The following is a 26,437-nucleotide window of genomic DNA, read 5'->3' on the forward strand; positions in this document are numbered from 1 at the left end:
AAATTTCAATGTGGCTTTAGTGAGGAATTTTTAATTAAGAACTATAATCGGAATAGCTATATTCATTTTGGGTTCGAAGAGGTAGAACAATTTGTCATATTTATGGGAGCCTCTGAGATAGAATCCTTCGTGGTTAAAAATTATGAAACTTGTGTTGTTTGTAAGGACCTTAAAGATTATGTCTCTTCTATCCTTAATTTTTGCAATGAAAGTTACACTGATAATCCTTATATCATTGATTATAAAGAGAGACTCATTAATGCACAAGAATGCACTCACAATTTGCAGGGACCTGTGGAAGAAGAAATTGATGAACCTGAAAGCTCATTGGATGAAAAAGAGGAGGAAATTGATGAACCTGAAAGCTCATTGGATGAAAAAGAAGAGGAGAGTGATGAACAAAAGGAGGAAGAATGGATTAGCTACCCATGCCAACCTTCTAATGAGAGTAACTCTTTATCTCTTGCACTATTTGATTGTCCTCCATGCTTACCGAAAGAGGTTGAATGTTATGTTCCTGTGGATTCTCTTGAAATATTCCCTATGAGTAAAACTTGTCAGAATAATTATGCTACTGTTATTTATGATAATCCATGCTACTTTGATAAATCTTATGATAATGCTTTGTTTGTGCCTGATATCGAAATGCATGGAACTAAAGAGTTTTTCTTAGCAAATGTTTATGATAAATCTCTAGATGATGGTCCTATGTTACTTGATACTATTAATTGTACTACTAATGAAAATGGGATTGGAGAAGTCTTGACTTTATCTAGGAGTCCCATATCTTTTGAGATTGATCAATCATCTTGTTATATTATTGATAAAAGTGGATTTGAAAGTTTTAATCCCGCTATTTTTGAGCTTGATAAAAATTATGTGTTTATGGATCATGAAAAGTATGCTGCATGTGATAGTTATATTGTTGAGTTTATCCATGAAGCTACTGAAAATTATTATGAGAGAGGAAAATATGGTTGTAGAAATTTGCATGGTACTAAAACACCTCTCTATATGCTGAAAATTTTGAATTTACTCTTGTTTTATCTTCTTATGCTTGTCACTTTGTTCTTCATGAATTTATTTGTGTACAAGATTCCTATGCATAGGAAGTGGATTAGACTTAAATGTGTTTTGAATTTGCTTCTTGATGCTCTCTTTTGCTTCAACTCTTATTTCTTGCGAGTGCATCAATAAAAACTGCTGAGCCCATCTTAATGGCTATAAAGAAAGCACTTCTTGGGAGATAACCCATGTCTTTATTTTGCTACTGTTTTGTTGTGTCTTGGAAGTTGTTACTACTGTAGCAACCACTCCTTATATTTATTTTATTGCAATGTTGTGCCAAGTGAAGTCTCTAATAGAAGGTTGATGCTAGATTTGGATTTCTGCGCAGAAATAGATTTCTATCTGTCACAAATCTAGGCAGGGCTCTCTGTAGGTAACTAAGAAAAATCTGCCAATTTACGTGCGCGTTCCACAGATATGTACGCAACTTTCGTTAGTTTTGAGTTTTCTGATTTGAGCAACGGAAGTACCTGTTTAAAATTCGTGTTTACTGGCTGTTCTGTTTTGACAGATTCTGTCTCTGTTTTTTGCATTGTCTCTTGTGGACTTTAAGCAAGGCTTTCTAGACGTGGAGAGCTGTAGCTAATGTTTTATTGAGTTCTTGCAATTTGTCACTACAGGGCTAAAGTGGATTAAAAATTTTTTGAGTACTAACCCCTCTAATGAAGTTTATGAGAAGTTTGGTGTGAAGGAAGTTTTCAAGGGTCAAGAGAGGAGGATGATATATGATCAAGAAGAGTGAAAAGTCTAAGCTTGGGGATGCCCCCGTGGTTCATCCCTGCATATTTCAAGAAGACTCAAGCGTCTAAGCTTGGGGATGCCCAAGGCATCCCCTTCTTCATCAACTTATCAGGTTTCTTCTATTGAAACTATATTTTTATTCGGTCACATCTTATGTGCTTTACTTGGAGCGTCTGTTTGTTTTATTTTTGTTTGTGTTTGAATAAATTCGGATCCTAGCAATCCTTGTGTGGGAGAGAGACACGCTCCGCTTTTTCATATGAACACTGGTGTTCTTAGCTTTATTTTAATGTTCATGGCGGAGTTGAAAACCGCTGCACTTATTGATATTTGGTTGGAAACATAAAGTGCTTCATAATGTCTTGAATAATTTGATACTTGGCAATTGTTTTGAGCTCTCAAGTAGATCATGATTAAGCTCTTGCATCATGTAGTTTAAACCTATTAGTGGAGAACTGATGTCTACGCCCCCCTCCTTTTCCTGTAGACAGTGTTGGGCCTCCAAGAGCAGAGGTTTGTAGAACAGCAGCAAGTTTTCCCTTAAGTGGATCACCCAAGGTTTATCGAACTCAGGGAGGAAGAGGTCAAAGATATCCCTCTCATGCAACCCTGCAACCACAAAGCAAGAAGTCTCTTGTGTCCCCAACACACCTAATAGGTGCACTAGTTCGGCGAAGAGATAGTGAAATACAGGTGGTATGAATATATATAAGCACAGCAACGGCACGGAAAAGTGCTTTGCCCAGGACGATAAACAAGCAGTAGTAACGCAGCAGTAGTAACGCAAATGAAACAAAGAAACAAGCAGCGATAGCAGTATTTAGGAACAAGGCCTAGGGATCATACTTTCACTAGTGGACACTCTCAACATTGATCACATAACAGAATAAATAAATGCATACTCTACACTCTTTTGTTGGATGATGAACACATTGCGTAGGATTACACGAACCCTCAATGCCGGAGTTAACAAGCTCCACAATTCAATGTTCATATTTAAATAACCTTAGAGTGCATGACAGATCAACACAACTAAACCAAGTACTAACATAGCATGCACACTGTGACCATCACACTATGAAAGGAGGAATAGATCACATCAATACCATCATAGTAATAGTTAACTTCATAATCTACAAGAGATCACAATCATAGCATAAACCAAGTACTTCATGATGCACACACTGCCAACATTACATCATGGAGGAGGAATAGACTACTTTAATAACATCACTAGAGTAGCACATAGATGAATTGTGATACAAAACTCATATGAATCTCAATCATGTAAGGTAGCTCATGAGATCATTGTATTGAAGTACATAGGAGAGAGATTAACCACATAGCTACCGGTACAGCCCCGAGCCTCGATGGAGAACTACTCCCTCCTCATGGGAGACAGCAGTGGTGATGGAGATGGCGGTGGTGTCGATGGAGGAGCCTTTCGGGGGCACTTCCCCGTCCCGGCGGCGTGCCGGAACAGAGACTCCTGTCCCCCAGATCTTGGCTTCACGATGGCGGCGGCTCTGGAAGGTTTCTCGTACCGTGGTTTTTTCGTATCGAGGTTTTAGGTCCAGGGGCTTTATATAGGCGAAGAGGCGGCGTCAGAAGGTCGAAGGGGCGCCGACACTATAGGGGGGCGCGGGCCCCCCCTTGGCCGCGCCGGCCTAGGGTTTGGTGGGCCTGTGCCCCCTCTCTGGCGGTTCTCGGGTGTTCTGGATGCTTCCGGGCAAAATAGGAACTCGGGCGTTGATTTCGTCCAATTCCGAGAATATTTCTTTACTAGGATTTCTGAAACCAAAAACAGCAGAAAACAAAGAATCGGCCCTTCGACATCTTGTTAATAGGTTAGTTCCAGAAAATGCACGAATATGACATAAAGTGTGCATAAAACATGTAGATATCATCAATAATGTGGCATGGAACATAAGAAATTATCGATACGTCGGAGACGTATCAGCATCCCCAAGCTTAGTTCCTGCTCGTCCCGAGCAGGTAAACGATAAACAAAGATAATTTCTGGAGTGACATGCCATCATAACCTTGATCATACTATTTGTAAAGCATATGTAGTGAATGCAGCGATCAAAACAATGTATATGACATGAGTAAACAAGTGAATCATATAGCAAAGACTTTTCATGAATAGTACTTAAAGACAAGCATCAATAAGTCTTGCATAAGAGTTAACTCATAAAGCAATAATTCAAAGTAAAGCATTGAAGCAACACATAGGAAGATTAAGTTTCAGTGGTTGCTTTCAACTTGTAACATGCATATCTCATGGATATTGTCAACATAGAGTAATATAATAAGTGCAATATGCAAGTATGTAGGAATCAATGCACAGTTCACACAAGTGTTTGCTTCTTGAGGTGGAGAGAAATAGGTGAACTGACTCAACAATAAAAGTAAAAGAATGGTCCTTCAAAGAGGAAAGCATCGATTGCTATATTTGTGCTAGAGCTTTGATTTTGAAAACAAGAAACAATTTTGTCAACGGTAGTAATAAAGCATATGTATCATGTAAATTATATCTTACAAGTTGCAAGCCTCATGCATAGTATACTAATAGTGCCCGCACCTTGTCCTAATTAGCTTGGACTACCGGATCATCGCAATGCACATGTTTTAACCAAGTGTCACAATGGGGTACCTCTATGCCGCCTGTACAAAGGTCTAAGGAGAAAGCTCGCATCGGATTTCTCGCTATTGATTATTCTCAACTTAGACATCCATACCGGGACAACATAGACAACAGATAATGGACTCCTCTTTTATGCATAAGCATGTAGCAACAATTAATTTTCTCATTTGAGATTGAGGATATTGTCCAAAGCTGAAACTTCCACCATGGATCATGGCTTTAGTTAGCGGCCCAATGTTCTTCTCTAACAATATGCACGCTCTAACCATAAGGTGGTAGATCGCTCTTACTTCAGACAAGACGAACATGCATAGCAACTCACATGAAATTCAACAAAAGGTAGTTGATGGCGTCCCCAGGAACATGGTTATCGCACAACGAGCAACTTAATAAGAGATAAAGTGCATAAGTACATATTCAATACCACAATAGTTTTTAAGCTATTTGTCCCATGAGCTATATATTGCAAAGGCAAATGATGGAAATTTAAAGGTAGCACTCAAGCAATTTACTTTGGAATGGCGGAGAAATACCATGTAGTAGGTAGGTATGGTGGACACAAATGGCATAGTGGTTGGCTCAAGGATTTTGGATGCATGAGAAGTATTCCCTCTCGATACAAGGTTTAGGCTAGCAAGGTTTATTTGAAACAAACACAAGGATGAACCGGTGCAGCAAAACTCACATAAAAGACATATTGTAAACTTTATAAGACTCTACACCGTCTTCCTTGTTGTTCAAACTCTTTACTAGAAATTATCTAGACCTTAGAGAGACCAATTATGCAAACCAAATTTTAGCAAGCTCTATGTATTTCTTCATTAATAGGTGCAAAGTATATGATGCAAGAGCTTAAACATGAGCACAACAATTGCCAAGTATCACATTATCCAAGACATTTTAGCAACTACTACATGTATCATTTTCCAATTCCAACCATATAACAATTTAACGAAGAAGAAACTTCGCCATGAATACTATGAGTAAAGCCTAAGGACATACTTGTCCATATGCTACAGAGGAGCGTGTCTCTCTCCCACACAATGAATGCTAGGATCCATTTTATTCAAACAAAACAAAAAAAAACAAAAACAAACCGACGCTCCAAGCAAAGCACATAAGATGTGATGGAATAAAAATATAGTTTCAGGGGAGGAACCTGATAATGTTGTCGATGAAGAAGGGGATGCCTTGGGCATCCCCAAGCTTAGACGCTTGAGTCTTCTTAGAATATGCAGGGGTGAACCACAGGGGCATCCCCAAGCTTAGAGCTTTCACTCTCCTTGATCATATTGCATCATTTCCCTCTCTTGATCCTTGAAAACTTCCTCCACACCAAACTCGAAACAACTCATTAGAGGGTTAGTGCACAATAAAAATTTACATGTTCAGAGGTGACACAATCATTCTTAACACTTCTGGACATTGCATAAAGCTACTGGACATTAATGGATCAAAGAAATTCATCCAACATAGCAAAAGAGGCAATGCGAAATAAAAGGCAGAATCTATCAAAACAGAACAGTTCGTAAAGACTAATTTTAAAATGGCACCATACTTGCTCAAATTAAAATGCCCAAATTGAATGAAAGTTGCGTACATATCTGAGGATCACGCACGTAAATTGGCATATTTTTCTGAGCTACCTACAGAGAGGCAGGTCGAAATTCGTGACAGCAAAGAAATCTGTTTCTGCGCAGTAATCCAAATCTAGTATGAACCTTACTATCAAAGTCTTTACTTGGCACAACAATGCAACAAAACTAAGATAAGGAGAGGTTGCTACAGTAGTAACAACTTCCAAGACTCAAATATAAAACAAAAGTACTGTAGTAAAATAAACACATGGGTTATCTCCCAAGAAGTTCTTTCTTTATAGCCATTAAGATGGGCTCAGCAGTTTTAATGATGCACTCGCAAGAAATAGTAGTTGAAGCAAAAGAGAGCATCAAGAGGAAAATTCAAAACACATTTAAGCCTAACATGCTTCCTATGCAAAGGAATCTTGTAAATAAACAAGTTCATGAAAAGCAAAGTAACAAGCATAGGAAGATAGAACAAGTGTAATTTCAACAATTTCAGCATATAGAGAGGTGTATTAGTACCATGAAAATTTCTACAACCATATTTTCCTCTCTCATAATAATTTTCAGTAGCTTCATGAACAAACTCAACAATATAACTATCACATGCAGCATACTTTTCATGATCCATAAACACATAATTTTTATCAAGCTCAAGAATAGTGGGATCAAAACTTCCAAACTCACTTTTATCAATAATATAACAAGATGATTGATCAATCTCAAGAGATATGGGACTCATAGAATAAGTCAAGAACTCTCCAATCCCATTTTCATTAGTAATACAATTAATATTATCAAGTAACATAGGACCATCATCTAGAGCTTTATCATAAACATTTGCTACGCAAAATTCTTTAGTACCATGCATTTCGACATCAGGCACAAACAAAGCATTATCATAAGATTTATCAAAGTAGCATGGATTATCATATATAATAGTAGCATAATTATTCTCACAAGTATTACTCATATGTACTATTTCAAGAGAATCCACAGGAACATAACAATCAACCTCTTTCGGTAAGCATGGAGGACAATCAAATAATGTAAGAGATAAAGAGTTACTCTCATTAGAAGGTTGGCATGGGTAGCTAATCCATTCTTCCTCCTTTTGTTCGTCGCTCTCCTCTTCTTTTTCATCCAATGAGCTTTCAGGTTCATCTATTTCTTCTTCCACCGGTTCCTGCAAATTGTGAGTGCATTCTTGTGCATTAATGTGTCTCTCTTTATAATCAAGGATATAAGGATTCCTACTGTAGCATTCTATGCAAGAATTAAAGATAGTAGAGACATAATCTTTAAGGTCCTTACAAATAGCACAAGTTTCATAATTCTCAACCATGAAGGATTCTATCTCGGAGGCTCCCATAAATAAGACAAATTGTTCTACCTCTTCGAACCCATAATGAATATAGCAATTCCGATTATAGCTCTTAATAAAATATTCCTCACTAAAGCCACATTGAAATTTAAGATGTTTAGTATCCTGTTGAGAGCAACAGTTTATGTCATGGCGTCTAAGCAAGATTCTAGCAATTGTATTTAATTTTTCTATCATAGCACTCACCACTTTTCTCGTTCTTGATTCTCTATAACAATTATAACATTCCATAAGCTCCAAGTAGGTTGTAGGTTCTCCCATAATAGCAGTTTTTAATTTTTCGGTTTTTCAAATTTTTATGGGTTTTTGGGTATATGAGACAAATAAAACAAGACAAAAATAAACTAAGCAAAAGTAAACTACGCAAACTAATACTAGACAGAAATAAACTAAGCACAAATAAACTAGGCAAAAGTAAACTAAGCAAAACAAAATAAAACAAAATAAAAACAGAGAGAGAGGTAGAGTGTACTCCCCAGGTGAACTTATGAGTAGAGCTATGCCACTGCAAGAACGGCGCCTTTAAAAATAGCTTGATGTCTATGCCCCCTCCTTTTCCTGTAGACGGTGTTGGGCCTCCAAGAGCAGAGGTTTGTAGAACAATGACAAGTTTTCCCTTAAGTGGATCACCCAAGGTTTATCGAACTCAGGGAGGAAGAGGTCAAAGATATCCCTCTCATGCAACCCTGCAACCACAAAGCAAGAAGTCTCTTGTGTCCCCAACACACCTAATAGGTGCACTAGTTCGGCGAAGAGATAGTGAAATACAGGTGGTATGAATATATATAAGCAGTAGCAACGGCACCAGAAATGTGCTTTGCCCAGGACAGTAAACAAGCAGTAGTAACGCAGCAGTAGTAACGCAGTAAAACAGTAAACAAGCAGCGATATCAGTATTTAGGAACAAGGCCTAGGGATCATACTTTCACTAGTGGACACTCTCAACATTGATCACATAACAGAATAAATAAATGCATACTCTACACTCTTTTGTTGGATGATGAACACATTGCGTAGGATTACACGAACCCTCAATGCCGGAGTTAACAAGCTCCACAATTCAATGTTCATATTTAAATAACCTTAGAGTGCATGACAGATCAACACAACTAAACCAAGTACTAACATAGCATGCACACTGTGACCATCACACTATGAAAGGAGGAATAGATCACATCAATACCATCATAGTAATAGTTAACTTCATAATCTACAAGAGATCACAATCATAGCATAAACCAAGTACTTCATGATGCACACACTGCCAACATTACATCATGGAGGAGGAATAGACTACTTTAATAACATCACTAGAGTAGCACATAGATGAATTGTGATACAAAACTCATATGAATCTCAATCATGTAAGGCAGCTCATGAGATCATTGTATTGAAGTACATAGGAGAGAGATTAACCACATAGCTACCGGTACAGCCCCGAGCCTCGATGGAGAACTACTCCCTCCTCATGGGAGACAGCAGCGGTGATGGAGATGGCGATGGTGTCGATGGAGGAGCCTTCCGGGGGCACTTCCCCGTCCCGGCGGCGTGCCGGAACAGAGACTCCTGTCCCCCCAGATCTTGGCTTCGCGATGGCGGCGACTCTGGAAGGTTTCTCGTACCGTGGTTTTTTCGTATCGAGGTTTTAGGTCCAGGGGCTTTATATAGGCGAAGAGGCGACGTCAGAAGGTCGAAGGGGCGCCGACACTATAGGGGGGCGCGGGCCCCCCCTTGGCCGCGCCGGCCTAGGGTTTGGTGGGCCTGTGCCCCCTCTCTGGCGGTTCTCGGGTGTTCTGGATGCTTCTGGGCAAAATAGGAACCTGGGCGTTGATTTCGTCCAATTCCGAGAATATTTCTTTACCAGGATTTACGAAACCAAAAACAGCAGAAACAAAGAATCGGCCCTTCGGCATCTTGTTAATAGGTTAGTTCCAGAAAATGCACAAATATGACATAAAGTGTGCATAAAACATGTAGATATCATCAATAATGTGGCATGGAACATAAGAAATTATCGATACGTCGGAGACGTATCAAGAACTACCGTAGAGCTTGTTGAAATTGGTTTGCATGATTGGTCTCTCTAAAGTCTAGATATTTTCTGGTAAAAGTGTTTGAGCAACAAGGAAGACAGTGTAGAGTTTTATAATGCTTTCAATATGTTCTTATGTAAGTTTTGCTGTACCGGTTCATACTTGTGTTTGCTTCAAACAACCTTGCTAGCCAAAGCCTTGTACTGAGAGGAAATGCTTCTCGTGCATCCAAAACCTTGAGCCAAAACCTATGCCATTTGTGTCCACCATATCTACCTACTATGTGGTATTTCCTGCCATTCCAAGCAAATACTTCATGTGCTACCTTTAAACAATTCAAAAGCTATTATCTCTTATTTGTGTCAATGTTTTATAGCTCATGAGGAAGTATGTGGTGTTTTATCTTTCGATCTTGTCATTTACTTCGGACAGACTTTCACCAATGGACTAGTGGCATATCCGCTTATCCAATAATTTTGCAAAAAGAGCTGGCGCGGGGTTCCCAGCCCCCAATTAATCAACTTTCATTAATAATTCTCTTCACATGTTTTGCTCTGATTCATCAGTAAGCAACTTAATTTTGCAAATAGACACTCCTTCATGGTATGTGAACGTTGGAAGGCACCAGAGGATTCGGTTAGCCATGGCTTGTGAAAGCAAAAGGTTGGGAGGAGTGTCAACCATAAATAAAACTAAAATACATGTGTAAACAAAAGAGAAGAGGGATGATCTACCTTGCTGGTAGAGATAACGTCCTTCATGGGAGCCGCTCTTGAAAGTCTGGTTGATGAGGTAGTTAGAGTGCCCACTACCATTCGTTGACAACAACAAACACCTCTCAAAATTTTACTTTTATACTCTCTATATGATTTCAAAACTTAAAAAGCTCTAGCACATGATTTAATCCCTGCTTCCCTCTGCGAAGGGCCATTCTTTTACTTTATGTTGAGTCAGTTTACCTACTTCCTTCCATCTTAGAAGCAAACGCTTGTGTCAACTGTGCATTGATTCTTACATACTTGCATATTTGCATTCATCATATTACTTTGTGTTGACAATTATCCATGAGATATGCATGTTGAAAGTTGAAAGCAACCGCTGAAACTTAATCTTCCTCTGTGTTGCTTCAATGCCTTTACTTTGAATTTATTGCTTTATGAGTTAACTCTTGTGCAAGGCTTTTGATGCTTGTCTTGAAAGTACTATTCATGAAAAGTTTTGCTATATGTTACCTATTTGTTAGCAACTATAGATTATTGCCTTGAGTCACTTCATTCATTTCATGTGCTTTGTAATAGTATGATAAAGGTTATGTAAGTAGCATGTCACTACAGAAATTACTCTTTTTATTGTTTACCTACTCGAGGACGAGCAGGAACTAAGCTTGGGGATGCTGATACGTCTCCAACATACCTATAATTTCTGATGTTCCATGCTTGTTTTATGACAATACTTACATGTTTTGCTTGCACTTTATGATGTTTTTATGCATTTTCCAGAACTAACCTATTAACAAGATGCCACAGTGCCAGTTCCTGTTTTCTGCTGTTTTTGGTTCCAGAAAGGCTGTTCGGGCAATATTCTCGGAATTGGACGAAATCAACGCCAAAGATCTTATTTTTCCCGGGAGGCTCCAGAACACCGAAGGGGAGTCATAGGAGAGCCAGGGGGCCACCACACAGGTGGGCCGCGCGGGCTACACCCTGGCCGCGCCGGCCTGCTGTGGGGCCACCCTGTCGCCCCTCCTGCGCCGCCTCTTCGCCTATATAAGCCCTTTCGACCTAAAAACGCGATACCGATTGACGAAACTCCCGAAAGACTCCAGGGGCGCCGCCACCATCGCGAAACTCCAATTCGGGGGACAGACGTCTCTGTTCCGGTACCCTGCCGGGACGGGGAAGTGCCCCCGGAAGCCATCTCCATCGACGCCACCGCCTCCATCATGCTCCATGAGTAGTTCCCCCATGGACTACGGGTTCTAGCTGTAGCTAGTTGGTATCATCTCTCCCATGTACTTCAATACAATGATCTCATGAGCTGCCTTACATGATTGAGATTCATCTGATGTAATCGGTGTTGTGTTTGTTGGGATCCGATGGATTGTTACGTTATGATTGTCTATCTACAAAGTTTATGAAGTTATTGTTGCTGCAATCTTGTTGTGTTTAATGCTTGTCACTAGGGCCCGAGTGGCATGATCTTAGATTTAAGCTCTATACTTATTGCTTAGATTGTATCTACAAGTTGTATGCACATGTCTATGTCCGGAACCAAAGGCCCCAAAGTGACAGAAATTGGGACAACTGGAGGGGAAGGCTTAGATATGAGGATCACATGTTTTCACGGAGTGTTAATGCTTTGCTCCGGTGCTCTATTAAAAGGAGTTCCTTAATTTCAGAGATTCCCTAGAGGCACTGGCACCTACTGGTAGGACAAAAGATGTTGTACAAGTTTCTCATTGCGAGCACGTATGACTATATATGGGAAACATGCCTACATGATTAATGATCTTGATGTTCTGTCTTAATGCTATTTCAATCCTATCAATTGCCCAACTGTAATTTGTTCACCCAACACTTGTTATTGGAGAGTTACCACTAGTGTAGATAGCTGGGAACCCCGGTCCATCTTTCATTATCATATACTCGTTCTACATGTCATTGGAAGTAGTATCAACTATTTTCTGGTGCCATTGCTCTCATATTACTGCTACTGCTGTTGTGTTACTGTTACTACTGCTCTCATATTACTGCTGCTTTCACATCACCCCTGTTACTAGTTGATACGTCTCCGACGTATCGATAATTTCTTATGTTCCATGCCACATTATTGATGTTATCTACATGTTTTATGCACACTTTATGTCATATTCGTGCATTTTCTGGAACTAACCTATTAACAAGATGCCGAAGTGCCAGTTGCTGTTTTTGGTTTCAGAAATCCTAGTAACAAAATATTCTCGGAATTGGACGAAATCAACGCCTAGGGTCCTATTTTGCCACGAAGCTTCCAGAAGACCGAAGAGGAGACGAAGTGGGGCCACGAGGCAGCCAGAGCATAGGGCGGCGCGGCCCCTGCCCTGGCCGCGCGGCCCTATGGTGTGGGCCCCTCGTGCCGCCTCCTGACCTGCCCTTCCGCCTACTTAAAGCCTCCGTCGCGAAACCCCCAGTACCGAGAGCCACGATACGGAAAACCTTCCAGAGACGCCGCCGCCGCCGATCCCATCTCGGGGGATTCAGGAGATCGCCTCCGGCACCCTGCCGGAGAGGGGATTCATCTCCCGGAGGACTCTACGCCGCCATGGTCACCTCTGGAGTGATGTGTGAGTAGTCTACCCCTGGACTATGGGTCCATAGCAGTAGCTAGATGGTTGTCTTCTCCCCATTGTGCTATCATTGTCGGATCTTGTGAGCTGCCTAACATGATCAAGATCATCTATCTGTAATTCTATATGTTGCGTTTGTTGGGATCCGATGAATAGAGAATACTTGTTATGTTGATTATCAAAGTTATGTCTATGTGTTGTTTATGATCTTGCATGCTCTCCGTTACTAGTAGATGCTCTGGCCAAGTAGATGCTTGTAACTCCAAGAGGGAGTATTTATGCTCGATAGTGGGTTCATGCCTCCATTGATATCCGGGACAAAGATGTGAGAAAGTTCTAAGGTTGTGGATGTCTTTGTTGCCACTAGGGATAAAACATTGGTGCTATGTTCAAGGATGTAGTTACTGATTACATTACGCGCAATACTTAATGCAATTGTCTGTTGTTAGCAACTTAATACTGGAGGGGGTTCGGATGATAACCTGAAGGTGGACTTTTTAGGCATAGATGCATGCTGGATGGCGGTCTATGTACTTTGTCGTAATGCCCAATTAAATCTCACTATACTCATCATAATATGTATGTGCATGGTCATGCCCTCTTTATTTGTCAATTGCCCAACTGTAATTTGTTCACCCAACATGCTGTTTATCTTATGGGAGAGACACCTCTAGTGAACTGTGGACCCCGGTCCAATTCTCTATACTGAAATACACCCATCGCAATACTTGTTCTCTTGTTTTCGCAAACAATCATCTTCCACACAATACGGTTAATCCTTTGTTACAGCAAGCCGGTGAGATTGACAACCTCACTGTTTCGTTGGGGCAAAGTACTTTGGTTGTGTTGTGCAGGTTCCACGTTGGCGCCGGAATCCCTGGTGTTGCGCCGCACTACATCCCGCCGCCATCAACCTTCAACGTGCTTCTTGGCTCCTCCTGGTTCGATAAACCTTGGTTTCTTTCTGAGGGAAAACTTGCTGCTGTGCGCATCATACCTTCCTCTTGGGGTTCCCAACGAACGTGTGAGTTACACGCCATCACTAGTGCTTTTCCAGGTGCAGCTGAATTGACAACTCAGTTGTTAAGGCTTATAAGTATTCTTTACCTCCCCTTGTGTCGAATCAATAAATTTGGGTTTTACTACCCGCGAAGACTGCTGCGATCCCCTATACTTGTGGGTTATCAGACGTATCAGGGAGGTAGAGGTCAGAGATATCCCTCTCAAGCAACCCTGCAATTACGATACAAGAAGTCTCTTGTGTCCCCAACACACCTAATACACTTGTCAGATGTATAGGTGCACTAGTTCGGCGAAGGGATAGTAAAACACAGGTGGTATAGATGGTGGTAATATTGCAGGAAGTAAAGATGCAAAAAACAAAGAACAAGCGATGTTTGCAGTATTTGGAAACAAGGTCTAGGGATCATACTTTCACTAGTGGACACTCTCAACATTGATCACATAATAAATAAATAACTTCTCCTCACTTGTGCTACATACACTCTCTTGTTTGATAACAAACACCATTCATTGTGTAGGGCTACAAGAGCTCCCTCAAGCCGGAGTTAACAAGCTCCACAACATTCGGAATTCATATTTATGTAACCTCTAGAGCATAATAGACCGTTGCAATTTAGACCGAGTACTAACATAGCATACACACTGTCAACAATAGCTATGAAAGGGGGAATAGATCGCATCAATACTATCATAGTAATAGACTACTAGTTAACATGATGCACAATAGTTAACTAACATAGCATACACCCTGACTAATAGTTAACTTCATAATCTACAAGAGATTACAATCATAACCTACGCCAAGTACTACATGATGCACACACTGTCAACATTACATCATGGAGGAGGAATAGACTACTTTAATAACATCACTAGAGTAGCACATAGATTAATAGTGATACAAAGCTCATGATCACATAAAGATCACATGGGAGAGAGAGATGAACCACATAGCTACCTGCAGACAGCCCCCTCGGCCCTGGGGAGAACTACTCCCTCCTCATCATAGGAGACAGCAACGGCGATGAAGATGACGGTGGTGTCGATGGAGATGCCTCCCGGGGGCACTTCCCCGTCCCGGTAGCGTGCCGGAACAGAGACTTCTGTCCCCCGAACTTGACTTCGCGATGGCGGCGGCTGCGTAACTTTTCTCGTCCTGTGGCTTATCTTTTTAGGGTTTTCGAGGCGGAGAGAATATATAGGCGGAAGGGCAGCCTCGGAGGAGCCAGGGGGTGGCCCCCTCATAGGCTGGCGCCCCCCCTTGGCCGCGCAGCCATGTGGGGTGGGGCCCCCAGGGCTCCCCTCTGGTCCCTCTCTGGCTCTCTGGAAGCTTCCGTGAAATATAAGATCGTGGGCGTTGATTTCGTCCAATTCCGAGAATATTTCCTTTGTAGGATTTCTGAAACCAAAAACAGCAGAAAACAGGAACTGGCACTTCGGCATCTTGTTAATAGGTTAGTTCCGGAAAATGCATCAAAACGATATAAAGTATGAATAAAACATGTAGGTATTGTTATAAAACTAGCATGGAACATAAAAAATTATAGATACGTTGGAGACGTATCAGCAGGCTACACAACCACTTCACAAACCTCCAAGAAGGAGAAGCCCGGGCCTCTTCACAAAATTTTACGAAGAGATCACCGGAGCACCAACCGCTAAGCCAACTAGAAAATAACCCCTCCAAGACTAACAAGCTCACGGTCTCTCACTCAAACTAATCGTAACGGAGAGCTCAACACTTATGCAAGGATGCAAAAGCAGGAACACCAAGGCTGTTCAAATCCTTCACACTCAAATTTCACCAAAGCAGCAAATGCTATGGAGGAACTAGAGAGGGAGAACAATGGAGAAAATAATAAAAAATGACTCCAAAATCTATAGTACAAGGAGGCAAACATGTAGCAAAATCGGTAGCGCTGGGCCACAGGCTGGACCTGCCGATGGGACGAACGGTGCGCTGGAACCAGCGCCGAACCAAACCGGTTCCACGGCCGGCAGGGCCAGAGCCTGGGCTAGATGAACCGGAGAGCCGCCAAAAACCGCCGCCTAGGCCAGACCAGTCGGCAGCTGCCGACCAACGGCCGAAACGGCTTGCATTAAGCCATTCCGGCGGTCACCAGCGTGGTGCACTGCGCCCGGCCGGTTAGACCAGCGTAGGGGCTGGACCATCGGTTTGGCTAGAAACCACTCAAACACAGTTTTGTCGAAAGAACTAAACTTCGACAAAGTTCCTGAACTCCGATTTATATGAAACCAATTTTTTGGAAAGATAACAACGAATAGAACCCCAATAATATGACTGCTCACAGAATGTTTTTATATGATTTTAGAGAGGAAGCCACTCGATGTCAAGAAACGGTAAAGACGTCCAAACTCGAAAACGCAATAGAAGATGCATTCGGATTCCGTTTTTGATGAATTTGGGCTTGTTGAAAACCTAGCAACAAGCTCAATAACCTAACATGGAGAAACACCAAGAAGCAATAAGAATATAGAGATCAAAGTATGAAAAGTATTGAGCTTCCTATGATGACGCAATTAAGTTACCCAACCGAAATCCCCTCTTGATAATGCGGCTATCTATCATATAGCCCGGTCTCTCAACAACCACTTTGAGACCGGTAAAAGGAAAAACCTAGCAAGACCATACCTTTGCCTTGTGCATCCCGCTTGAGTTTGACGATGACGCTTCATGCTTCATGCAGTCCAGAATGCACGACATGATCATTGTTGCTTCGTGAAGACTCATAATTACTCCCCATACACCACTATGGGAAAGCATCATTGAAGCACATCTTCACAAATCCATTATCACCAAATGGACGACAAATTTCAAGCACGTGATATTCTCGCGATGCTTATCTTGAACTTGCCCTTTTCAACCTTGATGGCACCCATACTTGATCCCATCCTCTCATGTGCTATATGGGATCACTCTTTTGATGCATACCCATGGCAAGATACCTAACCCACATAAACGACACAAATGCACATATATAGTGGGTTAGCTCATCAAGCATAATTGACAAGGCTTACCATCTACAAGATCACATGATCTAAAGTGGTATAATCTTTATGCTTCATGTGATGACCTACTTAAACTCAATCTTCACTCTTAGTATTGGTCAATCTTGTGTCTCCTCATGCTCTAACATAACATCTTGACGTACATAAAGAACCTTTCATTTAATTGCATGCTCTAAACCTTAATCAATCATAGCTCAACTCATGAGACTATCATGACACCGGCTTAGATCCATTTTGTGAATGTTTCTCTTGAAATAAAACTCTCAAGATCTTGATCATATAATATTTTTCTCTTGAAATCGATGATCTTGATGCCAATACTAAAGGTATATCTTTATCTTCATGGAATCCACACTTGAATCCAAACCATGAACTATAAGAAATACCTATGGAGTATCCCTTCATATAAACTCCATGAAAACATTAGTTCATAAGGATTATCATTAATTATGAAAACACACTTAGGGGCAATGTTCCCTTATAGATTCATACTTCGACCTTGCATGATCCATGATATATAATAAATTGGATATTGCCCTTCTTAATAAAAAGTTATGTGCATGAACCGATGCAGATGACCGGGCTCTTACCCCCCTTTTTGTTGACAAAAATTGATTTAAATATTTAGGCACTGTTTAAAAAATCATTCGAGTTAGTGATTAATCGTCCGATTAATCGCTACTGGGTGGGTCACCAATTAGCGAATTAACTCATTTATTGACCTATTAACTAATTAGTCGGCCAATTTTCCCATTAATCTTTAATCGCCAGCCGACCGAGTTGAAACCGATAAGCGATTTCCGCAACGTTGTATTTAGGTTGATTTTTTTTTTAGAATGTTATGCGTAAATTTGCATCAAAAAGTTTTCCTATGGTATTTTTTTATTTGTTAACATATATTCTATGGAAAATTACTGGTCAAAGTTACATGTGGTAGATTGTGAAAGGTGAAAAACGTCATATTTTTGTGACACCGAGCGAGTACTGACTAGTAAAATACTACTCCCTCTATTCCACGAAAGAGTTCTCAACTTTTTCTTCGAAACTCAGATACATCTAAGACATATTGCGTGGAACGAACGGAGTATATGCTAATCAGCTCATTTCCTTACCTCGTTTAGTACCGTCCTTACCTGGCTGTGCTAATATGAAATGAGAGCACGATAACACCGTAGCACTACGTATCTTGTTATGATTTTCGTAGGAATCTTTGGAGGTCTCGAAACACAGGAATGGCTTTGTGTACAAGATAGTTCTCTATCGATACCACCTTATCAACACATGGCTTTCTCTACAAGGAAGTTGTGTATGAACCGGAGAGAGATATAGATTGTCTGCTTGGCAAGTAAACCCAGACTTGACTTGATTGCTTAACGTGTTGCTTTGGGTTTAGCCATTATATATTCATTGAAAAAACCAGTATGGCCGTGAGTTTTTTCCCGCTTAGAAAAAATAGGTAGTAGGTTGCTGTACTTTGCTGCAGTATTGTGGACGCACAACACACACAGGGCAGCACCCGACCAGCAGCAGCCATCAAGGAACGCATATGGGGTGTGATGAGGTCAACCGAAATAAACCCTCGATCGATCCATAGTCAAACAATGGCAACAAGTACCGTCAGCGATCACCGTCTTTTCAGTATTCCTTGCCGTGCCCTCTCACAAAAACTAAACAAGCAAGTTACCAACTTACCATGGCATCATCATCGGACAGAAATAGCCGCGGAAGCACCGGTTCACCTGCCCATCCCCATATTTATCCCTTCGATCTTAGGGCACGTACAATGGGATGATGTCAGCCTTCCCTTAGAGATGCCACGTCAGATTTTTGCTTAGTTGGAAGAGAGAAAATGAATACATTGAAGGTTGTCTTCCCTTAGCTAAGAGATCATCTCTTAGGAAATAAGGGAAGGCTATTTTCTCCATTGTATCACATATGTCTTCCCTTAGCAACAAATTTCCTACCAAAATTTAATTATTCATATTAATTGCTAGAGATAGCTGTAAGAGATAATGCGTTGTATGAATTATATTTAATGCCTTCTCTAGCTGATGTGGCGGGGTAAGGGAAGGCATGCCCTTACCGTTCGAACCAACAAATTCTTTCCATTTCGACCGGTCGGTTGCGACTCGTGCGTGACGCATCCCAGACCGAGAGTCGGTGGCGGTTCTCTATCCAAACTCCCAAGTGAGAAGAGCGGCTGTGCACTGAAGTTTAGCCATGGAAAGGCCGGCCACGTCGGACGGAGCAAGGAATATGCGGGAAGAATCTCCGCGGGCTACGTGGACACAGGCCCTGCCATGGAGTGGGCGCCCGCCTAGCTGGCGGCCGCTTCGGGTTCCCTCGCCGTCCAGCTGGAACGGCACGCGCGCCGCTCGTCCAGCTGTCCTGAGCTCACCATGTTTCCCGGCGAGTGAAGTTTACCCTGCTGCCCTTCGCCCATCACTTCTATTTTGTGACAGAAAAATCATGCTTGTCTATCAAGCAATTCGCGTTCGAAAAATAAGTCTCTCCCACATCAACGTTCAAAAATAAGTGTCTCACTTGACTCGCCAAAAACATTCTCTCTACAAAGCTCCTAATACATACTACGGGGTGGTTAAAATTAAACCAGCTGTTGCTTATCGTCTTCTCGCCTCACTTCCCTGTTGCTCGGGATGGTATTTCACGGTGCGAGAAACCCCAGCTGGATATTGCAGCAACAATTCGGAGAAGATGGTGGCAAATGTCTGGATTTTCCTTATCAAGATGCAAAACCGTTTACACTGCTTGCAAGTTCCAAATATGTTTCTTTTTTCTTTTCTTTTCGTGTAAACCGTAATTGTTTCTTTTTTTTTGAAAATGACCGTAATAGTTTATGTCTCGTTCAACACTAGTAATAGGTTTTAATATTTCGAATTCTCAATCCATTTTGTGAAACAACCTCCACATACATCTGGTTGTGGTCACAACATGGTACAATGAGTGTGGTTTGAGATATCACCCGACTTTATGGCCAGGTAGAATGAAAATAAAATAAAAACCGTTAAAAAAGTGCAATGCGGAAACACGGGTATCTTTATAAAGTGTGAGTGCGCACGGGCAAATTGGCTACTAAATACCAGGTTCACGGGGCTCGTGATCCTAATAAAGTTGCCACGGGCGCCTTACTATCGACGAGCACCGCTGGACTAAAAAGAAATCAATCTTACACGCTACGTTAAATACGGTTGATGGAATGCTCCTCGGTTGTTGTTGTTGTTTTTGTTGTTGTAGAATAGACAACATTATGTACAGATATCTATAAACCTTTGAATATGTGTAAATAGCGTTGAAACAAAACTTGTTTGCCTTTTATTTACGTGTATAAATAGACATGCTTTAGTTTGTTTTAACATTCTAAAAGCCATACTCCTCCATTTGGGTGTGCAATGATAGAGAGTGAAAATTGGCTCAAGCAAGATATGTAGTAATTTAGCTGAAAGTAATTAACCCTCAAAAATCTGTTTATTCTCTTTCATCATGTACAGTTGGTTGTGGTCGCAATATTGTAAAAATTGGCGCGGTTGAGATGCCACCTATGGCTAGGTAGAGTGGAAGTAAAAAACCTTGAGAAAGTCTGGCATTTGTCTTTTCGAACACAAATTAAAGTACAATGTACAAACCCCACGACCTAGAGCGTGTGCACACAAACAAATCGCTTACCTAGAGTTACAAGGCTCGTGTCCTTAACAAAAACACCACGGGTACCTTATTATTGATAGGCAGGATGCTCAACTAAAAGAGTAATCCATCTTATAGTACACGCCACATTATACAACTCATAAATTCCCGGTTGTTATAGAATAGACAATGCTATATAAGGGTATTTGTAAACATTTGAATATTTGTAACCAACGCTGAAACAAAAGTTGTTTACCTTTTATTTACCGTGTACAAATACACATACTTTAGCATGTTTTAGCATTTTAAAAGCAATACTCCTCCATTCGGGAATGTAAGGCATGCGAGTGAAATTGGGACTAAAGGTCTAAAGCAAGACATGGAGTAGTTAATCTGAAAGTAACCCTCAAAAATTCATGTTTTGATTTCATATGTTGTGTATCATATATGCACGAAATGTATTGTTGGTCGATCTCCGGGCTTAATTGTCGGTAGTCTCGCATGCAACTCCTCATCATTAGGAAGTATGTTAGTGGCTAATGCAAATATCTCTAAATAAACACTAACATCACATATGCAAGTAGTTTAGGCTAAAAAAATGCATGTGCCATACACCTTGCATAGAAAATATGATAAAATACGGCAAACAATAAATATCCTTAAATATTACATGATTTTTTTGAATAAATAGTTGGGTACCTATACAATTAACTACGCATGGCCTGCCGATTTATTTCACTTTAATAACTATACCAACATTCCTAAAAAAAACATGGAATCAAAAGTATGCTCTTAGATACTTTGGATATTTGAATCCACCTTAATATAATGCATATCTAAAATCATTAATTCTAGAAGTTGATGCTAGGCCATTTGTAGGATACTAAGCCTTGATAATATCCAAAGATATTGGTATTATTAAATAGGACAATCATAATGGTTTCTATTATCAATGAAATGTTGCAACCATGAAGCCTAATTTATGACATATCTACCAAGATTTATCAATTTCTCTGGATGAACTACACCCACAAATCATAAGTTCACCTTAGAAAAGTTTTAAGCAATGTTGTATCAAAAACAAATCCGTAAAAGACTACGTTCTTCTATGTTAATCTGTGGCGAACGCAATATTTCCATGATTTAGGTAGGAATTAAATGCATATTTTCAGTATCTAGGCTATTGAAAGTGTCATTAGCGGTAGTTGAAGAAAAAAGACAGAAACAAAAAACGTAGATAAAAGATAATCATATACTACTAAATGAGAGAAGTTAGAGATCGTAGAGGAAAGACTAATTGTAAATCTACAAAGATGTGGTAAACAGAATCTGTAAAATCTCGAGTGAGTAATAAGATCTGTAAAACCTCAGCATCCCAAACCAAAACCCAGGAAAGGTACTATAATAAAAATACAAAACCCCAAAACTCCAAGACACCAAACCGCAAAACCACCCTGTAAGCAGAAGCCCACAAAAAAAAAAAAGAGAGAGAAACTGTTTTGTATTTAGCCCCCCGAAACACTCGCAAGCTCCGGAACTAGCCCTGTCCCGTTGTCTCCACAGTCTCTATTTCTTGCCCTCACGGCCAGTCCTCTCCTTTCTTCTTCCTTCTTCTCCCCTCTTTCTTGGGTCGGTGGTCGCTCGGTAGCTCCATTTCCCCGCCTCACGGGAAATCCACACGCGATTTATTGCTCAGGGTTCTCGCCGCGCAACCACCCCGCCGCGCGCGACGACGAGCTCTTATTGTTCTCCGTGCTTCTATGCCTGCTTGTTTGGTTAGGACAACAGGAGGAGGAGGACGAGACGGAGCTGAGGGGTGCGGCCGACGGCATTGCTGAGGTTTTGCGCTGAGATCCAGCCATGTCCGAGGCCGACCGGCTGCGCCTCCGCGCGGCGGCGCTGGCGCTCGACAGCGGCGCCGCCGTGCGGGACAAGCCGGACTCCAAGGCCAACGTCTTCGCGGATCTTGGCTCCCCGGTCTCGCCGCTGCGGGCGCGGGCCAGCGTCACCACCTCCTCCTCCTCCTCGTCCGGCTCCGCCAAGTCGCCGGCGCAGTCGAATGTCGGCGCGGCGGGGCTGGCGGGCGGGAGGAGCCACTCCGGCGAGCTGGCGGTGGAGAGCAACCCGCCGCGCCTGCCGGGCCACCGCCGGTGCGGATCTGGCCCCTTGATATTCTCCGGCGGCGGCAGCAGCAGCGGAGGGAGCGGCGGAGTTGCGGGGGACCGCGGGAGCACGGCCAGCTCGCCGATGGCCAATGCGCTCCCCGCCGGGAACATCCGCCCGTCCGGGCGCGTTCCGGGGGCGGCCGCCGCGCCGCCGCCGCCGCCCCGCTCCCGCCCGGACGTGCTCGGATCCGGGACCGGCCACTACGGCCACGGGAGCATCATGCGGGGCGCCGGCTTGGCCCCCGCGAGGAGCGGCATTGACGCGCCGTCCTTCCTCTCGAGATCTCCGGCGAGCTCCCCGGCCGCGCGAGGGACCGGCGGGGGTCTCCAGGAGATGACTCGTCTAGGCAACGAGTGGTACAAGAAGGGGGTGCACGGGGAGGCGCTGCGCTACTACGACCGCGCGGTGTCCCTGTGCCCCGAAAGCGCCGCGTGCCGCGGAAACCGCGCCGCCGCGCTCGTCGGCCTCGGCAGGCTGGCCGACGCGCTCCGCGAATCCGAGGAAGCCGTCCGGCTTGACCCAGCCAGCGGCCGCGCCCACAGCCGCCTCGCTGGTCTCTGCCTCCGGTGAGCTTCCTGTGCTACTCTCTCTAGAACCAGCATTGCGCGGAATCCATTAGATTTCAGTTCGATGCGTAGATCCCTACTTCTTGCTTGCTTTGATTTCCCATTGACTGTTCACGCCTGCATGTTGCTGTTGCTTTCTTGGCTCTAGTTGCCAGCTTTTCCCGTTAGCAACTCCAGCTCCAAGAGGAAAGCAACATGATAGTTGCGCTCCTCCCTTTTCTTTTTGTTACTGCTTGATCGTCGCTGTCTGTAAATATTTTCCTGCTTGTGTGTGTTCTATTATATTAGAAAAAAAATCGATCTTTGGGTTACATAGTGAGCACAGTAATTTGTTCTTAGTTGATCTGTGAGTGTGGAAAACCCAGGATCTTGTCTTGGAAGCAAATTGGTGTTAAAGCGGTTCCCATCACACAATGCTGATGAAAGGGGGTTGCTTAGCTGTTTTTCTTTTTCTTTTTCGAAATGGGTTGCTTAGCTGTATTGTTTTGTAAGCTTGCTTGGTCCCAATTTCATTAGGTACACTTGATTTAGACCACACAATGCTGATGGATACTGAATTTAATCCCAATTCCGTTCACGCGGGGCACTGTCCTGATTCAGGAGCATTTCAGTGTTATTTCATCAGATAATAATCGATGTGCTTTTCTTGAATTGTTACTGAAATGTTTGTTGTTCTCATTCTTGTAGGCTTGGAATGATTGAGAAAGCGAGGAGGCACTTAACACAGGCTAGGCATCTTCAGGAGTCTGACCCTGCGGATTGGGAGAACTTGCAAGATGTGGAGATGCATCTAGGAAGAAGCACGGATGCCAGGAAAATTGGAGATTGGAAGAGCGCGCTGAGGGAAGCCGATGCTGCTATTGCAGCAGGAGCTGACTCCTCCCAGTTGGTAAAATCCTCCTCCAACGCCTCTGTTTTCTCTCTTCGAAAGTGTTTACTCCTCCAATGCCTCTGCTACACTGGATTCATGGTAGAATTTATATTGTCTTCTTCTTTTTTACGCAGCTTCGTGCCTTGAGATCAGAAGCACTTCTTCGGCTCCACAAGCTAGAGGAAGCTGATTCGACTCTTACAAGCTTGCTGAAACTAGACACTGCATTACTATCTTGGACGGCAGTCAAACTCTCGGGCATGCTAGTTGAGTCTTATGTAAATATTGTGCGAGCCCAGGTTGACATGGCATTGGGAAGGTATGATCGTCTAACCTGTAACGATGATTGATTTTCTAGATTGGAGCGACAGCTGCTTACATTATAGTTGGGAATGCTTTCTGCAGGTTTGATGCCGCTGTTGCAGCAGCTGAAAATGCTAGACGTATTGACCCTGGGAATGCGGAAGTTGGGATGATTCTTAATAATGTGAGACTAGTTGCAAGAGCTCGAGCCCAGGGAAATGAGCTCTTTAAGGCTGCCAAATTTTCTGATGCATCTATAGCCTATGGCGAAGGGCTGAAGTATGATCCTTCAAATCCAGTGCTCCACTGCAATCGAGCAGCTTGTTGGTGGAAGCTGGACCGGTGGGAGAAAGCTGTTGATGACTGTAATGAGGCATTGAGAATACAACCAAATTACACCAAGGCTCTCTTAAGGCGAGCAGTGTCCTATTCCAAGGTAAGCAACAGCAATAGAGCATGCATTCTGATACTTTTGGCATTTCACTCAGTGCGTTGTATTGTTCTTGTTATTTTTTTTTAGCTCGAGCGTTGGGCTGATTGTGTGAGGGACTATGAGGTGCTCCGGAAAGAGCTTCCCACTGATACCGACGTTGCGGAAAAATTGTTTCATGCTCAAGTTGCTTTGAAGACTACTCGTGGTGAGGATGTATCAAACATGAAGTTTGGAGGGGAGGTTGAGAGTGTTACCAACTTGGAACAATATTCTGCTGCCATACGTTCACCTGGTGAGTTTTTCTGAAGTACTTATTTCTTTTATAGTCAGATAAATTCAAGTGTGTATCTGTGAAGTATCATGAATAATGAGAACTGTAGCTTTTTTATGTGTATAAAACAATAAATCATCACTGATGCATTTGAATAGGCTTATATATTTGGCTGCATTACAGTTTTGGTTGCCTGTCATATTTAGTATACTCTTTCTTCAGGGGTATCTGTTGTCTACTTCATGGGGACAATGAATCAACAATGTATTCAAGTTACACCTGTGGTGGACTCTCTTTGCAGCGAATGCCCCTCAGTTAATTTTCTAAAGGTAATTTGCTGGATGCCTCTCCTTCTACTCTAATAATTAGATAAAATATCGAAATCAGTAATAAACTTCATTGTGACCCAACAGGTAAATGTTGAAGATAGCCCTATGGTAGCAAAGACAGAGAACGTGCGGATAGTCCCTACATTCAAGATATACAAAGACGGTGTGAGAGTGAAGGAGATGATCTGCCCTACCTTGCAAGTCCTGCGCTACTCAGTGAGACACTATGCTGTATCCAGTTCTTGAGAAGCTTTCGGTACCGGAACCTGATCGATCCTGATTTCGTTGATGCATATCCAGTTCTTATGGCTTCCCCCTTTCCCCCCCTGCCAGCCAAACTTGCAAAGTACCAGCCTCCACAGCATTTCACCAGATGCATAATAATTCCCCTTTGAGCATGATTGGTACGTGGAAGAGCCTCCCCCAATTTTCCCCTTTCCCTCATATCTTACCCATCCTTTGCTACTCCCCTTCCCGTTCATATGCCGACCCCATTGAATTCTTTCACCTTTCAGGCTCTTCCACCCGGTTGTATTTTGATACATTTTGCTTTACATCTTAGTCCATAGACCAGCACCCATGGAGGGTAATGTTTGTAATGTTGTTTAGTTTAGAATATCATATAGAGAGGGGGGAGGGGAGGGGGGTGGTAGAGAGGGGTTATCGTTACATGTATATACCATATAGCAAAACATGAGAATCCATTGGAAGATTGGAGAGACTGGAATTTTTGGTGCAGGTGGTGAGGAGGGTACAGGGCTATTTGTTGTTGTTGTCATTTTAGTGGTAAAAAAGGAGAATCATTTGGTAATTGGTGCAGAGAGGGGGGTAAGGTTGGTGTTAATTGATGCCATTTATCTGGTCTGTGGTGCTGAGAGTACCATCATAAGCTACCATTTTCGTCATGAATAAAAACAGTCCAACATTCTTTCTGTTTTACCCTACTGTTAGCTATATATTATTTCTATACTCTGCTTGTGATGATGGATCATGAGCCTCCTGTATTGCATTGCCAACAATTT

General features: G+C 42.3%; 1 protein-coding gene across 1 annotated transcript; it reads left to right on the forward strand.

Moving 5' to 3' along the window:
- Window positions 1–22,038: 22,038 nt before the first annotated feature.
- Window positions 22,039–25,747, forward strand: LOC127342947 (TPR repeat-containing thioredoxin TTL1). Its single transcript, XM_051368979.2, has 7 exons — window positions 22,039–23,208; window positions 23,896–24,097; window positions 24,214–24,398; window positions 24,485–24,818; window positions 24,903–25,107; window positions 25,309–25,415; window positions 25,500–25,747. The coding sequence occupies exons 1-7, from the start codon at window positions 22,337–22,339 to the stop codon at window positions 25,659–25,661; spliced, it is 2,067 nt and encodes a 688-aa protein (XP_051224939.1). The 5' UTR covers window positions 22,039–22,336; the 3' UTR covers window positions 25,662–25,747.
- Window positions 25,748–26,437: the final 690 nt, after the last annotated feature.

The sequence above is a fragment of the Lolium perenne genome, chromosome 3 (genome assembly GCF_019359855.2).
Source record: "Lolium perenne isolate Kyuss_39 chromosome 3, Kyuss_2.0, whole genome shotgun sequence".
Taxonomy (NCBI): domain Eukaryota; kingdom Viridiplantae; phylum Streptophyta; class Magnoliopsida; order Poales; family Poaceae; genus Lolium; species Lolium perenne.

What these genes read in the sequence shown, in the direction of transcription:
- LOC127342947 (XM_051368979.2), top strand. Translation starts at nt 22,337, where the DNA reads ATGTCCGAGGCCGACCGGCTGCGCCTCCGCGCGGCGGCGCTGGCGCTC. An exon ending in GAGCTGACTCCTCCCAGTTG is followed by an intron (nt 24,098 to 24,213) that starts GTAAAATCCTCC and finishes TTTTTTACGCAG; the next exon opens with CTTCGTGCCTTGAGATCAGA. An exon ending in CCTCAGTTAATTTTCTAAAG is followed by an intron (nt 25,416 to 25,499) that starts GTAATTTGCTGG and finishes GTGACCCAACAG; the next exon opens with GTAAATGTTGAAGATAGCCC.